Source organism: Papilio machaon, chromosome 14, assembly GCF_912999745.1.
Source record: "Papilio machaon chromosome 14, ilPapMach1.1, whole genome shotgun sequence".
Classification (NCBI taxonomy): domain Eukaryota; kingdom Metazoa; phylum Arthropoda; class Insecta; order Lepidoptera; family Papilionidae; genus Papilio; species Papilio machaon.
Window position 1 is genome coordinate 4351945 of NC_059999.1, and position 14615 is coordinate 4366559.

The following is a 14615-nucleotide window of genomic DNA, read 5'->3' on the forward strand; positions in this document are numbered from 1 at the left end:
TATTCAATAAATATTGCTAATTAAAATAAGAAGTTTATTTTTGTTTTTTCTTTTTCATTTAGATTTGCATTTATGGAGATGTTTCTTCTTGTTTTGCATACAAATTTTAACATTACTAATGAAATCTTGGGAATTGTTCTCATTATTTCGAAATCACAGTTTGCTATATATCATTTTGCTTTTTTAAATGTATGAATTCTATTCTCGTTTTGTCTACTCGTAAGCTAATTAACTAGTAACTTGTGCTGAAATTAGATTTATGTGAATTCACTTTATTATTACACTTAAATTATTCTCTATTTTCATCTACACATATAAATGAATAGTTTCAAACATTATTGAGTTTAATATACTTAGATTTAAATTTTTTTTGTTGTAATTTTCTCAGGTGTGTACAATTTTCTGAAATATAAATTTTACTCAATATTTGTTGATATCATTTATTTACAGATCCTTCATAAATTCTTCTGTAGACCAGCTGCCATCGTCAACATTGTTTCTTACTGGTACTATTAAATCTACAAGATTCTTGTGGTTTTCAACTTTTTCCCTGCATTTGTCAACAAGTTCATCACTTTTATTTTGATATTTGCTAATATCCATTTCCATAGCTTTTAAATATCCTCTTTTGGCAGTTATCACTCTTTTTAACCTGTTTATTCTTGCCTCATATTCTTTGGCTAAAGACTCAAGCCATGTTTTTTGTTGTTTTAAGTTAACCATCTCCGCAGCCTTTAATTGATTGACAATATTATTACTTTTTGGTCTCCTAAAAAAAAGAAAAAGTAAAATATTATAATTGTCAAAGCATACATGTCACCACTGAGTTTCGTACCTACCCTGTTAGAGGTAACAAAACCTTGTCAACTATGTTGGACGAGTGTGGATTGTTTGACTACATACCCATCTTTTAATTCCTTCAAAGATATAAGTAAGTTGTATGATAATGTTACATATGAAATTTGGTAAAAAATACAATGGTACATGGCAGGGGTTGAACCTGGATATATAGATACAAGAGTGAACCACTACAGCTCCTAATATTTTATGCTATTTGGATTTTGTTTCCAGTACAGTCATGAAACAAAATCAAATTTCAGATATAATTATAGTACTTGTAGTAATTAAACAAAAATTGAGTGATGGTGGAATAAAAATGATTTTTTTACACTGTAAGCTCTTTATGACATCCCCCATTATAATATGAAACTCACAAGTCAAAATTGATCAATTTGGTAGGTTTACCTTGTTTTCTATACAGTAAAACACTATAGAGCATCACACTCATATGTATTAATGTACAAACTACTTGATTTGGTACATACCATGCTTCTTTATCTGGGTTTAATACTGAAAACTTCTCCTTTTGTAGCTCTAAAATTTGTAATTTCTTTGTCATATTCTCATACTGCCACATGGTACTCAGCTCTTGAATCATTTCATCAAATATTCCTTGTTTTAAATAGTTGAACATTGGTACCCATTTTACTCGTTTTAACTTTGCTTTTGGCACTGTTTGGAGAAAATCTTCGTCCCTTGAATTATAATGATATATTATAACATAAATAATATGTAACTATGCATATAGAATATTTAATAAACAAATTAAATATAATTCATACTTCACCAAGTTTGCTATATTGCTAAGTTCCTTAAGAATTGTGAAGTTATCAAACGTAACTTCTGAATTATTCATAGTAGGTTCATTTACTTGATCTTCTACTTGTTCACCCATTTCTTAGTACACAGGAAAAAACTGTAACTTCAAATAGAAACAAATGCGGAAATTATGTTTTTTATTTGTTAACATAGACGCAACGCATAAGCAATTTAAAATATAAAACCTAACGTCACCTAATGTCAAATGAGCTCTGTTTTATTGCCAGTTTAACATTAAAATTACCCCATTCCATTCCAATAAGTAGTTTCATTTTTTTGTTTTTTTTAGTTTAGTTTTTTAAGTTTATTAAATTAATTTAGTTTATTAGTCAAGTTTATTACGATACGATTTACATTACAGTGTTGGACTTGCAAATCATTTGTAATTGTTTTTACTTACCATCTCGGGAAATGTTCAAATGGTAGCAACATATACTGACACCCGCCAAAGAATATTTAACAAATATTTTTCAAAGAGTAAACACACTAAGAAAAGAATTGACAGGCCTCGAAATAAAATTGAACATTTGACTACAGAGAAACGGACTGCGCAAATCCCGTCTTTACGTCTCCCCCATCGCTACGTTGTGATACGAAATAAATTCTGCCACTATTCGCGGTGCGTGATTGAAAGATGACAATCACATATGTGCACATCATGCTGACACGTAAAGTTGAAACGTCTTTATGAACGCATAATGATTAAAAATTTGCAAACTTGTATCAGTTTATTTATATATCCTCAGTAGTATATTAAGTATATCCTTATTGTTGTATACTAATGAGTATATCTGACCCGGTGGGTCAAACTGAATTATGATAGTTCACTAGCGCCCCTTGTCAACGTAGAATAAGTGTTACAAGATCTTTTTCATACTGTAGATGACATGTCACCTAAAAGCCTGCTTGGAAATTGAATTGAATTGATGACATGTCATATTTTTTTTCTTTGTTATAAGCCATTTTCTATGCCCGTGTTGGTTTTATATAGTTTTTTAATAGAACTAACTGAAACTAACCGCGACAGCAATACCTTTCTTGCCGACTCTCCTTACTGATATCCTTGTTTTACTATAGACGAATACAAAAGAAAGCAAGCTTAGAACTTAAACTTCACAAATGACAAGTCCAGGTTCTTAATAGTTAAATGTCGTGCTGATTTTAACTGAACGTATTAATTTAAAAATCGGCGCTTATCTGATCCGAATAATATAAACATAGCCTGTCATGATAGTGAAAAGTTTGGTATAGTTCACAATGGAATTCTTGGATTCTCAACATCCAAATTCTATAGGTATCTATATTTTGTTTTATTAAAAGCACATATACTGTAATGTGATACACCGAAGGTGGCGCTATCTTTTCTTGGAGAAAATCATTAAGAAAATTGGTAAGTTTATTTTATTTAAAATTATATTTTTGTTTAATGTTTTTAAAGTTATCGCCTATATTTTATCTATTTCGTAGGTAAACTTCTTCATTTGCTTATAAGTTGTTTATGATACCATTCATAAATTGAAAGTATGCGTTTAATTTCTGAGATATTATTGCGTAAATAAAACAAAATACCTTACGTGGTTTTAATATTTTTTTTTAATTTTATTTACTTGTTGTATACATAAAAATGTTTATAAGTAATAAAACAATTTCTTTTATAACAAAGTTGTTTGTGGCAGTGACTATGTCACACAGTCTTTGCGGTATTCACCGAAGCGGATTCCGGATATCTTCATATCCATTAAATTCGTCGAAGCATATATCTGTGGCTTTATTATTTTACATAGTCAAAGAGTATTTTATTGAAGGTATAAATAACACGTAACGTAACTTAAGTTATACCGTGTGCGATGACGGGTCCTTTAGAAGGCAGCGGCTGAAAACAAAATCGCATTACTTTGAAACATAACCTTGTCATTATTCATAATAGAGTTCAGATTCGATTCGCAAAATATTTTATTCAATTCTTACATTTTGAATGTATTTTTGTTAGTTATTAAATGTTTTAAATTAGTTTAAAAATCACCAGTGCCACATACATTTATAAATGTATGCAGATTATCGTAACAAATATAAATACAAGTGGTAACAACCAATCGTCTCTTAAAAACGGTGGGTAAGTGAAAAAAGGTGAGGAGGTGCAAGACCTGCATTTAATATGCCTCTACATATGGAAATGAATACTGGTAAATACTAGACACAAGGAGAAAGCATTAAATATGTTTTAAAATCAGTCAGAATACGAGATAAACCATAGATTTAACGAAAAAATAAATAAACCAAGTTTGAATACAACATTTCATTAAGTAAATGCCTCAAATGTGTATAATCAAGTAAAAAATGCATTTATTAAATTTTGTTAGTTATAAAAAACGCAAAATTTAATTTATTTAGTTATTAAAAAATAATTCGTCACATTTTTTGATGTACCTCCATTTAAAACAATTGTAGTAGGAAGTTTTCAACCATTTTTTTTTAATTTTCCTTATTATAAAAAAATTAAATCTATGGTATCGAGAAACCAAAGGATATTTAACAAATCATACAATGGAAGTGGATCGGTCAGAACAATGAATTCAAAAACAACTAGCCGGGCATGAACTACGAAATGTGATAAATAAGAAATTTAAATGAATGGTGCTGTTATGAAATGAATACAGTTAAGTTGTGTCACCATCAATAACATCTGCTCTTGGAGGCCAACTATTTTCACTGGGAACATTCAAATCTACGCAATCTGGTAGGTAATATTATGTACGAACATAAAAACTCTACATTATCCGACGCGTATACCTACTGCCGAGATGATAACAGATGTTCCTATTTATAGACTACGGATGAAAGGCATAGTCTCACTTATATCACCCACTGTGAATGCGTCTTCCACCATTAGATCTGTCGTGAAATTAGAAGATTATTAAACTCCTCACAATAAACTGTTAGATATTGTATTGCTGTAGATAGTTAAATTTCGTGTTCATTAATCGCAGGCCAATTTGTACAGCCGGAACGACAAAAGCTGTGACTGTATTTACAGCGAGCCACTAACCTAAGGGCCTGATCGGATGCTTGTCCCAGAGGAAGGTGCGTTTGACGGGCGACAGGTAGGAGTCGCGGATGTAGGAGGGGCTGCGGTCCCATCTAGCGAGCGGCTTCAGCAACGGCCAGTCGTACCAGAAGGGGTCCCGAGTTATCGCCGAGATCGGTAGCGAGGGGCTCGGGTTGAAAATGTCTGCCCAGGGGCGCCGCAGGCCGCCGGCGTTGTACAACGGAGCACCTACACGCCACAACAATTAGTGCCGGACACACAGACACCTCTCACTGCCTCTGTACCTCGTCAGCGTTCACCTCTCAGTGTTAACCGTAAAGCGTTCTGTACACAATAAACACACGCACACGTGCTCGTTGAAACGTTACTCGATGTTTGATTCAGACTTGTTTTATATGTTGTTTTATTCATTCTACGTGTTTGTCTTAATTTCCACTGCTATATGGGGTTTCTAGAGCGGCAATATATTCATAGGAATGAGTAGCATCAGAGAAAAATAGAGCAGTCTTTGTGTCTACTTTCTTAGGATTTTTTGAATACGTAGTCGCATTCAAATTTTATTTAAGTAACGTTTCAGCATTTTTTCCATTAAACATGCAAAAATAATTGTAAGTGGTGAATTAACATACAAAATAAATATTTAGAATAATATGATGTGTAAACACATTGTTAATTTCATGCCACGATATTTATTTTTGATAACTTATTTCTTTACTGAGTTTAGCGGTCTACGATGTGTATTTATTATGATTTAATTCTAAATGGGTTAGACATGCAAATGGGACAGCGTTTTGTACAAAGAACACTTAACACTCATAGGACAAGTATATTGCTTTGTGAATAAAAAGTCGTAATTTTTTATTCACTACAAATTGATAACTAATAGAGCGATACGAACTTGTGCTAACTACTAGGCTTTTAGTATTAATTCGAACGCAGTACCGGTAAACACTTTTCAAACTGGATTCCGATCGGATAGATTTCACCAACATATCCAAACGAATTCGTGAAAGAACGAATCTTAGAAGGATAAAATTATTTACGAAGAGGGTTGACGAAGATACAGGGTACATCGGGGTCTGTGGCCCTTACCATCGGCATCAAAAGCGACCTCACAATCACGAGGCGAGCTTATCCTCGGCTTGACGGGCGTAGGGGATTTGCCTCGTAGTCCGCGGTCAAAGTCTGCCCACTTTTCGGCTTCATCGAAAAACGGATCCCTTTTGAAGGCGTCCGATATCCTCGATGGCCACGCTCCTTCACGGCAAGTCTTACAATCAATACTACGCTCATACACGAGGACTGAATACAGGTTCGCGATACTTGGTAACTTAACCTTAGTCGTTACAGTGTGAAATGGTCATGATGGATGTACAGCTTATGTACATTCAATGTCAACTTCGCGCATATTTACAATGCAGGTCATGCACATCTTGACACATGAGATAATGATTCTCGTGATAAATGCTGTGACATTTCTGGTGATTATATCGTAAAATGAATCATTAAAGTAAAATCTTAAAATAATGAGAGGTACTACACTACTAAATCAAAACACATGTCGGTCTTTTATATTTTAATATAAAAAATATGGATCGTGTTAGTTAATGCAATTTTTAGTTTGTACTATTTATAATAAATTTGGAAATAGCAAATTCGTATTAAAAGGTATATAACAAATATAACAATAACTTTAAACTAATTCTAAACTTAAACAAATATCGGTAAAGAATAAAATGAATAGTTAAAAACGGCCAAATTAAAAGAAAAAAACAATTTCGATTTTCGTATACATATTACAACAGTTATAACCATTTTAACGAAATGAACAAACGTCACAATATATTTAACTATTGCTGATAAATAATATACTTTCGTATAAATTGATATTAATTCTGACAAAATAATCAAATGATTTGCCGTTGGTTTCTGAGACCAAAATTTCTGTATCAAACATATCGTCATCCCTGTCATTATCTTTGACAAAACAGAGACAACAATATGTTTTACACAGGGATTTTGGCCTCAGAAACCAACGGTTAGAGAAAGTCTAATTCACAACAACATGATTCAAATATAATTGAAACAATAAGTGAATTAGGTTCCCTTTTGTACAATATTCTGAATCCACGTGATCTGCTGCATTCAATATGTCCCGATTAGATGGTAAAAATGTCCGCTAAACATTTTTAAAATGTTAGGAAACATAAAGAACTCAACCTATAACATGGACCAGCCGAATACCGCGATTCGTGCTTTACTTACAAGAAAATGTCAACCACAGACACAAAAGTTGACTATAAATTTTCGATATCAAATAAAGAACGAATTTCGGGACTTAACCTAACTTAAACTATGATGATCGTGCATATAGTTTAATAAAATTTACCTTTTCCCCAGTGAGGTTTATTGTCGGGTTCATATTCGATGCCTTTTAGGCTCTTGGATGAGAGTGGGTCGATGATGGGAGCGGTTAGGTCGGTGATGGGGTATGCCCGGTCCTTGAGATAGAGGCCGTAGCGGGAGGGATACAGGCGGTCGATGGCGGCCATCCTGTCAAGGTGGTCCTGCCACGCCTTGTGAGCATCGAAGGGGTCCACGCCACGACGGATACGCCTCGGCACGTGGTATACTGTTAAATGTAAAAAAAATCAAAATATGACCACGTCAAATAAATCAAAAATTACTTGTCTCAGAAGAATTTCAACACCATTTAAAAACTCATCCGTTAAAAGGACTTTAAAAAAAGATAAAAATCATACATCATTAGGAACAAAATAATAATAGACCTAAAAGAACTTCCTAAATGACAAAACAAAAGTTATCAAGAAATGTTTTTTCACATTCCATTCCGGTTTAAATATAAATTTGAATGTCGCAATTATTAGTTGTTAGAAATAGCAAGGCAAAAGCTTTGGTTATAACTAATGATCGGTTTAGATATATATGTACATATATAATATATAGAACTCACCTCTAGCACATTCCGCGGACGTTTCATAAAAGATTTAACCGTAAAACAATTGATGTTAAAGGGGGGTATTTATGAATTAAAAAGAAAAAAGTGACCACCTGACAAGCGCTGGAAGATCAACCGGTGATGTAATAAAATGGCTTTTACAAGTGTAGATGATGTTAAGTGTAAGAGGTGATTTCCACTGAGTGCATGCGGTAAAATAATAAATGATAAGTCGTAAACAAAAGCAAACATTTGCACCAACACATCACAAGAACGTTACAATTAACATTACAACAACAATAATGACTACAATACAATAATATATCGACAAAATCAATATAAGGAACATCTCTAAATCTTATATTGGTGTGATGTGATGATTATATATATTATATTAGAAATTTATGAGGCTGTACATAATGAATAACTGAACATTTATTATAACAACATTAAATACAGATTTTGTTTAGTCCTATTAAACTTTATTAAATTCAATGTTTGTAGTTTTGTGAATCTATAATGTAATAGGTGAGTTTTCACTGTCAAATCACTGTACGAAATATATTGTTGTTGTGTGTTTTTACAAATGTATAGACGGTGGAAACTCACATTAATGTTTGTCAATTCGTCATTTGATTTAAAGATCAATCTCCGAGCCTTTGACAGGTATCACGGCATTTCTATTTGCGTAAGCTTTATTAATTAAAAATGCAATACAATATAGCGATTCTTTTTTTTTACAATAACAATATAGCTTTTTTTTTACAATATTTTTAATATTGTAAAATTTATATTTTCACGTAAGATGAAAAATCATCAGTGATGTCAAAAGCGTATTCTAAAGCGAAGTGCGTCAGTTTTTTAAACTGCCCCGGACACTTTCGATGCTGAAACAATTAAATTATAATGCCAATATTTTTCTACTTAATTCTTAGATTTAAAACTAAATGATACAACTGTTTCTTGTAATATTATAAATACCTAAATGTTTGTTTTGTAAATAGACTGATGCAGAAATTATTTTTGTAAAAATAATGATATCTTAATTATTAATTAGATTATTTGCGTTAAATGAAGTATAACTTTATTATATTAAAATAGTCATAATGAAGGTTTATATTTAATAATTTTACAGCTATATCTAAAATTTAGTTTGTATGTTTAATTGTTTGTCAATGTCATAATTGTCAGGGTTATAAAAATCAGTGGTTATTCTGAACTTTAAAATAAGTTGACAAAGATATTTCAGATATATTTACAAAATGATAATGCCGTCTTTTGTATCGTAAAAAATGTTAGATTCTGTCAAAGATGCAACATAAAATATTGTCAATGTTAACTTGTTTGATGACAACTATGACATTGATAGACATTGATTTGCGACGTGTTAAAATATTGATTTAAATAAATGACTGCGTTAATGTGTAGTATTTACATTATTGTGGATACCGACCTGGCCTGTACCGATCGAGCGAGCTGGGGTAGTTGTGGGCGTAGATGGGTCGCGGCGAATACCCGTATACCTCGCGGTGCACGGGCAGGTAGCGGTAGCCGGGCACGGTGATCCTCTCCGCAGCGCCGATAGGGTCGTCATAGATGGATTTGGAGTAAGGATAGGTCGATAGGAGCTCGGGGAAAACGCTGCGACGGGACGGCCTGTATCTCTCTTCCGCTCTGATGTCCTCTGATCCTGTGAATTAAGTTGAGACGTTGATTTACTTAGTTATTTACGTAGATTTGGTATTGTTTTACTTAGTTATCGCTTTTGGTTGGTGGTTGTCGGTTGTAACTACATAGTAGAGTAGATTTAAATACAAATTTATAGAATGGCATTTTTTAATTTTGGACTTACCTTTTAGAGACCGTACGAAGGATTGCCAAAATCTGGCTTTCTTCGACGGCGTCTCATTTCTGCCGATCATTTCTAAATGACTTTTAAACATTGTGACTGCTTATGTCGTGCTCGTGATCTGCAAAAGAAATACAATAGGTGTATAAAAATTTTCACCAAACTGTAGAGTTGGGCGGTGGTCGATTACTATCGGATATCGATATGTCGAACGTTGGCCTTGACGTCAGAACTTTATCTTTAAATATTCGCACAGGTGACATAATTGAGCACAATACCCCGCTAGTTTTTTCTAAATAGAGCGATGACGTGTGTAGTTAGTGCCGGGGCCGCAAATAGCCGTCTCGATGGCTGGCCGCGGCGTCGAATGGCTGCGGACTTGGCCGTACGCCAACAACACTGATGCCGAAGAGAAACTCGAAAACGGCCGTTTTTACGAATGCTTGATCACTCGTCTATTTTAGAGTTCGTCGCGACCTTGCCGCACATTTTAACGGATAAGTCAGCGTACCGATACAATATGTTATTATGTAAGCGGATACTCGGGTAAGCTAATAAGAATAAATAAGATGGGTTAGAAACAATCTATACTTCAATGTAGAAACTGTTTAATATAAATCACTTCTGTTAAATTGGTTTTTTATAAAGTACAGGTTTGTTTGTATTCTTTACAGATGTGAATGAGGGGAATAAACATTGGCACTTGGTAATGTCATTAAAATTAACATTAACAAAGAAGACGTTTGTTTCCGTTACGTGAAACATTATTTGAAATATTTGCGTCAAAAACAGCATTAAAACCTTTTTAACCGTAAAAAAACGAAAAGTACGTAAATATATAATGTAGTGTATGTTAATGGCATTTAGTAGCGATTATAGTGTTAATAATATTTTTATAACTTTAATAAATTAATAATTAACCAAAGTAATACCTAATAAATTTTGAAATAGTTCATTTTATTTATAAAATTAAACAAATCCAAAATAAAGTCCGTAGTATCATTACGTAAATTAAAGTAAGTTAACAAATAATAATTTATATTTGATCATTATTATTGAGACAGAAGTTCCTACCATTGGAGAGAAATATTATTTAAATTAAGTAAACTAATGTTTATCAACATTTCAACCTTCTACATTTAAAATTTCGGTCAAGATTAAAGGCCAAAGTCAAAATATTTTTATCGCTTTCATGATTCATTGTGTTCGTCGTGTATCATTTTGTTCATAGTGTCGACAAATAATACGACAGTTAATTATTAAATAGTACGTGATTGAGAAAAGGTTACAAAAATATATAAGGCGCGTCGATTTGGCGGGATTGCAAATTTGGCGCGCGATGGGTGCGCCTAAAATAGAAGCGCACGGGGTCGTATCGGATTCACGGCATTCCACTATCTAGCGTGTGACGCCGTCAGGTGGCGTCTCGCGATAAAATATTTTATCGATAGAATGCAACACAACCCTTTAGAGCCCTATACAAAAATGATATATTAAAGTGTGTAATTAATTTTTCTCCCTATTCAAAACGTTAGGTACTTTTAGTAATTAAATAATAAAATATTTAATTTAAATTTATGGTCAATTTTTTTTATTGCATAACAAGTATGTGTTTATTTGTAGAACAAAGCATTATTTAAAACTTTTCATATAAGTTACTCGTACTCACAAAATTTATACGCTGGAAAAATTGATGGTTCTGTTTTACATAACTTTGGTGCTTGACAGAAAAGATGTGAAGCTTTTTACATACCAAAAATTCTACCCAAAGGTGTTAAACGATTAATCACTCGCGAAAATAAGTCGAAGTCGTAGTTTAGAAGATCCTGTAGTAAGCGGGATGGATATATTGCGCAATAGCGTTACGGTAACACTCGCGCAAGGGGGTTTAACACTCGCGGGGAACAATGGCGGCTCACGGGGGGCTTACCGTTTAAAATAATGGTCGTTACGTTTAGCGGTGTGTAGTCGTTGACGAGCCGACGTCGAGTGTCGGACCGGGGCGGGCGCGCACTGCGGCCGGCCGCGCGCTCTCGGCGTAGCACGCCCCCGCCCTCGCGTGGATCGACCCCGCCCGCCCAAAACATTTTCTTACAAATCATATTCAAATACCATAACCAAGCGGATATAATTACCGGATATCCTTAGTTATAATCACGTTCGTTATCTGACGGAACAAACAAATATGGCAACGATTGGCGCTTCTTTCGCTCATACACCACACTATGTCTATACATTTTGATGAATTACAAGAATTCTTAACACTGCCTTCTTTATTAAGTTACCATGAGTGTCATCATCAGTACGTTTGGGTTTTAACTTAATTAAAACATCTTACATATTTCTAGCAAATATTTCTGTTTCTTAATATCAAAAAAATTCCATATTTAAATTTTCAGTGCTCGTTACTTTTCTTAATCGGTGTATTTCATTTATTATGTATACGAAAATTTCACGTGAATTTAACTAACAGATACCGATCGAAATAGTTCTTACGTAGGTGTGAGTGATTAAAATCACCCACACACATTTATAAAGCAGTATTTTGGAGCTGAAATATTTCCAGCTCACCTGAATCTCGACTTATGAACAAAATGATGACTCAAACGTTCATTTTATCGACCGCGAGATAAAACAAGTGAGATCACTGAATCAGAAAAATGCATACAATTAATGGTTTGCTGGTTAATTTACATTATTTGAAGACATTGAAATGTATATATAATTATTATGACCGCGAATATTCCTACCGAGTTATAGTTTGTAAAATATATGGACATAAAATTTTCTTTTGTAATGTTTAAATTATTAATTTTATTCTATTCTATTCTACTCTAATTTAGTATATGTTATTGGTTTTATAATTTTCTAACAGATGGCGTTAGAAATACAATAATATTGTAATTGAATTAAATCTTCTATTTCTTTTAATAAAAATTTATAATTTTTACGATGTATGACACATCAAGAAATAAATTGAAATAATTATTCCAAATCCCAAATATGAAAGTGTCATAGCTTATTACAAAGGTGTACCACTAAACTATAAATGATTACACTGGATTTTACTACAACGAATGTTCGAGAGAAAGCAAAAAGAATTACATTGTTTTGTAGCACTACTTGTGTATACACTGAAATACAAAAAGCGTATAATTCAATTAATTATTTTAGTTTAAAAACTATTTGGCGTCAATCATACTCCTTTTTATATTAAAAAAAATGTTATTTAAGTTCAAATCCTTTAACATATATATCAGTGCTTCAAAAAAGAGCTACTACTAATGTTCTCTGCTACAAAAACTTGCTACGTCGTAGCTTGCATCTGCCGTAGCACAAGAGGTCTCGGTTAAAGCGGATGCGTTTTTCTTAAAAAATATTTGAATTTCATTCAATAAGAGCGAGCTAAAATGATATATACTATTTTTTTGTTGTTAAAGATAGATAAATTGAACATATCGTGATTTATTTTCTACATTAATTTAAGAAACACAATTATGTTTTTATTGTTTATATTGACCAAAAATATTTAGATCTAACAAGGTTTTATTGTTACATCGTTGATTATTTTTTTATAGTTAAATATTTAAACCATACTGTACGTGAGATTTTGATCCAAATCCATGATCGTTTGGTTTTGAAACCGTTTCTCAAAATGCTGAAATGATATAACAAAAATTCCTTAGCATAAAATATTAAGGAAATGTCCAATATAATTAAAACTAAAGATCTTTTAAGCATTAGTCTTGACGGACGCAAACATTCTTTGTAAAATGTCTGGTTTTATAAATAACTGGCGAGTAATCAACAAGTACAGGAATAGTTTCACGGCTCTCGTTTTCACTTAACGACGTCTAATAAATTTTTTACGCCAATATAACATTGATGATTTTGTTATTTGGTTATTCAGAATATTACGTAATGAATAACGTCGACATTACAATTATTTGGAATATCGACTACAGACTATCACTTCCGGTAGCCTTACTATTTAAGCACCATCCTGAGACAAAACTTTGACAATTTTTATCAACCATATGGATAAGTAAATATTGAAAGTGACAAATTTGTTAATAGTTAAAATTAGATAAACTTAAAAAATTGTAGTTATTTAATAAAAATAATAAAAATTTGTGTCATTCGAAAGCCAAGGAATCCAAAAAGTAACAAAATCTTTTACGTTCCTATATTTACGTACCACAAAAGAGACACATAATTGTACACTTGTATGCAATATACTGTTTAATATATTGCAATACAAAACAATGTAGAGCTATAATAAAGATTGAATTATTATTTTTAAAAATATATCTACGTTAGAAATGAAATCCAGTATTAACCTATTTGTATTACATAACATAAAAAATATATAAGCACGATCGTAAACATAACCTACATGATGTATAACACAATTTATTATGACGATAATATTTACTTTATTACATAATAAAACTACAGTCCAAAGTTTAATGTACAACAAAGGAATATTTATTCTTTGTTACAATAATTTTAAATTTTAAATGTACCAAAAACAAATGAAATCTAGTTATGAAAATTCAAAGTTATGTTATTTAAAATATAACAAATTAATAATATATTGAATATATTGTAATAATTACTTGTAATAAATAATATTTCATTAATCGTACTCACTAATTAAATGTAAATAAACAACAATTATTAAATACGGGAAAACTCTAATCATTTGAAAATTTAAAAATTAAGAAATATCAATCTTATGATCTCTGAATACCTTATGAAATCTCATACTTACGATTTAAGTTTATTTCTTTGACAGTTACAATTAATTAATTAGAAAGTTATATAAAATACAAATGACACTTGCACACAGTCGGAACGAATGTCTCTACACTGGGCCAGACTTTCTCAGTTCGTTTCGCTCGCCCGACACGCACTTGACCGATTTTTCTTTTTAGGTTATGCGTAATGCTACCACTTCTCATTTTCTCAGGACGTTATAAATTTATTTGTATGATTATAAATGTATTTTGATGTTTTGAAATGAATGATGGTGTATATGATGCAATTTAAATGAAATAAAACTGAATAAACTGGTGTAAGATTTATCACATTTGTGCCAT

The 14615-nt window shown here is 32.1% G+C and overlaps 2 protein-coding genes across 8 annotated transcripts; both read right to left on the reverse strand.

Moving 5' to 3' along the window:
- Positions 1-381: 381 nt before the first annotated feature.
- Positions 382-1909, reverse strand: LOC106711124. The gene is made up of 3 exons (XM_014503359.2): positions 1623-1909; positions 1326-1535; positions 382-769 (listed from the first exon to the last, which is right to left on the reverse strand). The coding sequence occupies exons 1-3, from the start codon at positions 1733-1735 to the stop codon at positions 445-447; spliced, it is 648 nt and encodes a 215-aa protein (XP_014358845.2). The 5' UTR covers positions 1736-1909; the 3' UTR covers positions 382-444.
- A 1549-nt stretch (positions 1910-3458) lies between these two features.
- Positions 3459-14312, reverse strand: LOC106711210. 7 transcript variants are annotated; one of them, XM_014503475.2, is made up of 8 exons: positions 11444-11542; positions 9517-9634; positions 9118-9354; positions 7095-7337; positions 5798-5962; positions 4706-4933; positions 4454-4551; positions 3459-3532 (listed from the first exon to the last, which is right to left on the reverse strand). In XM_014503475.2, exons 2-7 carry the CDS (start codon positions 9605-9607, stop codon positions 4481-4483), a joined length of 1035 nt encoding a protein of 344 aa, XP_014358961.2. In that variant the 5' UTR covers positions 9608-9634; positions 11444-11542; the 3' UTR covers positions 3459-3532; positions 4454-4480. The 7 variants fall into 7 exon arrangements, with proteins under 7 accessions (XP_014358961.2, XP_045536794.1, XP_014358986.2 ...); XM_045680838.1 differs by lacking the exons at positions 4454-4551; positions 11444-11542 and adding an exon at positions 14288-14312; XM_014503500.2 differs by lacking the exon at positions 4454-4551.
- Positions 14313-14615: the final 303 nt, after the last annotated feature.

What these genes read in the sequence shown, in the direction of transcription:
- LOC106711210 (XM_014503475.2), bottom strand. Translation starts at nt 9,607, where the DNA reads ATGTTTAAAAGTCATTTAGAAATGATCGGCAGAAATGAGACGCCGTCG. An exon ending in CTTCGTACGGTCTCTAAAAG is followed by an intron (nt 9,355 to 9,516) that starts GTAAGTCCAAAA and finishes CTTAATTCACAG; the next exon opens with GATCAGAGGACATCAGAGCG. An exon ending in GCATCCGATCAGGCCCTTAG is followed by an intron (nt 4,552 to 4,705) that starts GTTAGTGGCTCG and finishes ATTTCACGACAG; the next exon opens with ATCTAATGGTGGAAGACGCA.
- LOC106711124 (XM_014503359.2), bottom strand. Translation starts at nt 1,735, where the DNA reads ATGGGTGAACAAGTAGAAGATCAAGTAAATGAACCTACTATGAATAAT. An exon ending in AATATAGCAAACTTGGTGAA is followed by an intron (nt 1,536 to 1,622) that starts GTATGAATTATA and finishes TTATAATTCAAG; the next exon opens with GGACGAAGATTTTCTCCAAA. An exon ending in AACCCAGATAAAGAAGCATG is followed by an intron (nt 770 to 1,325) that starts GTATGTACCAAA and finishes TCTTTTTTTTAG; the next exon opens with GAGACCAAAAAGTAATAATA.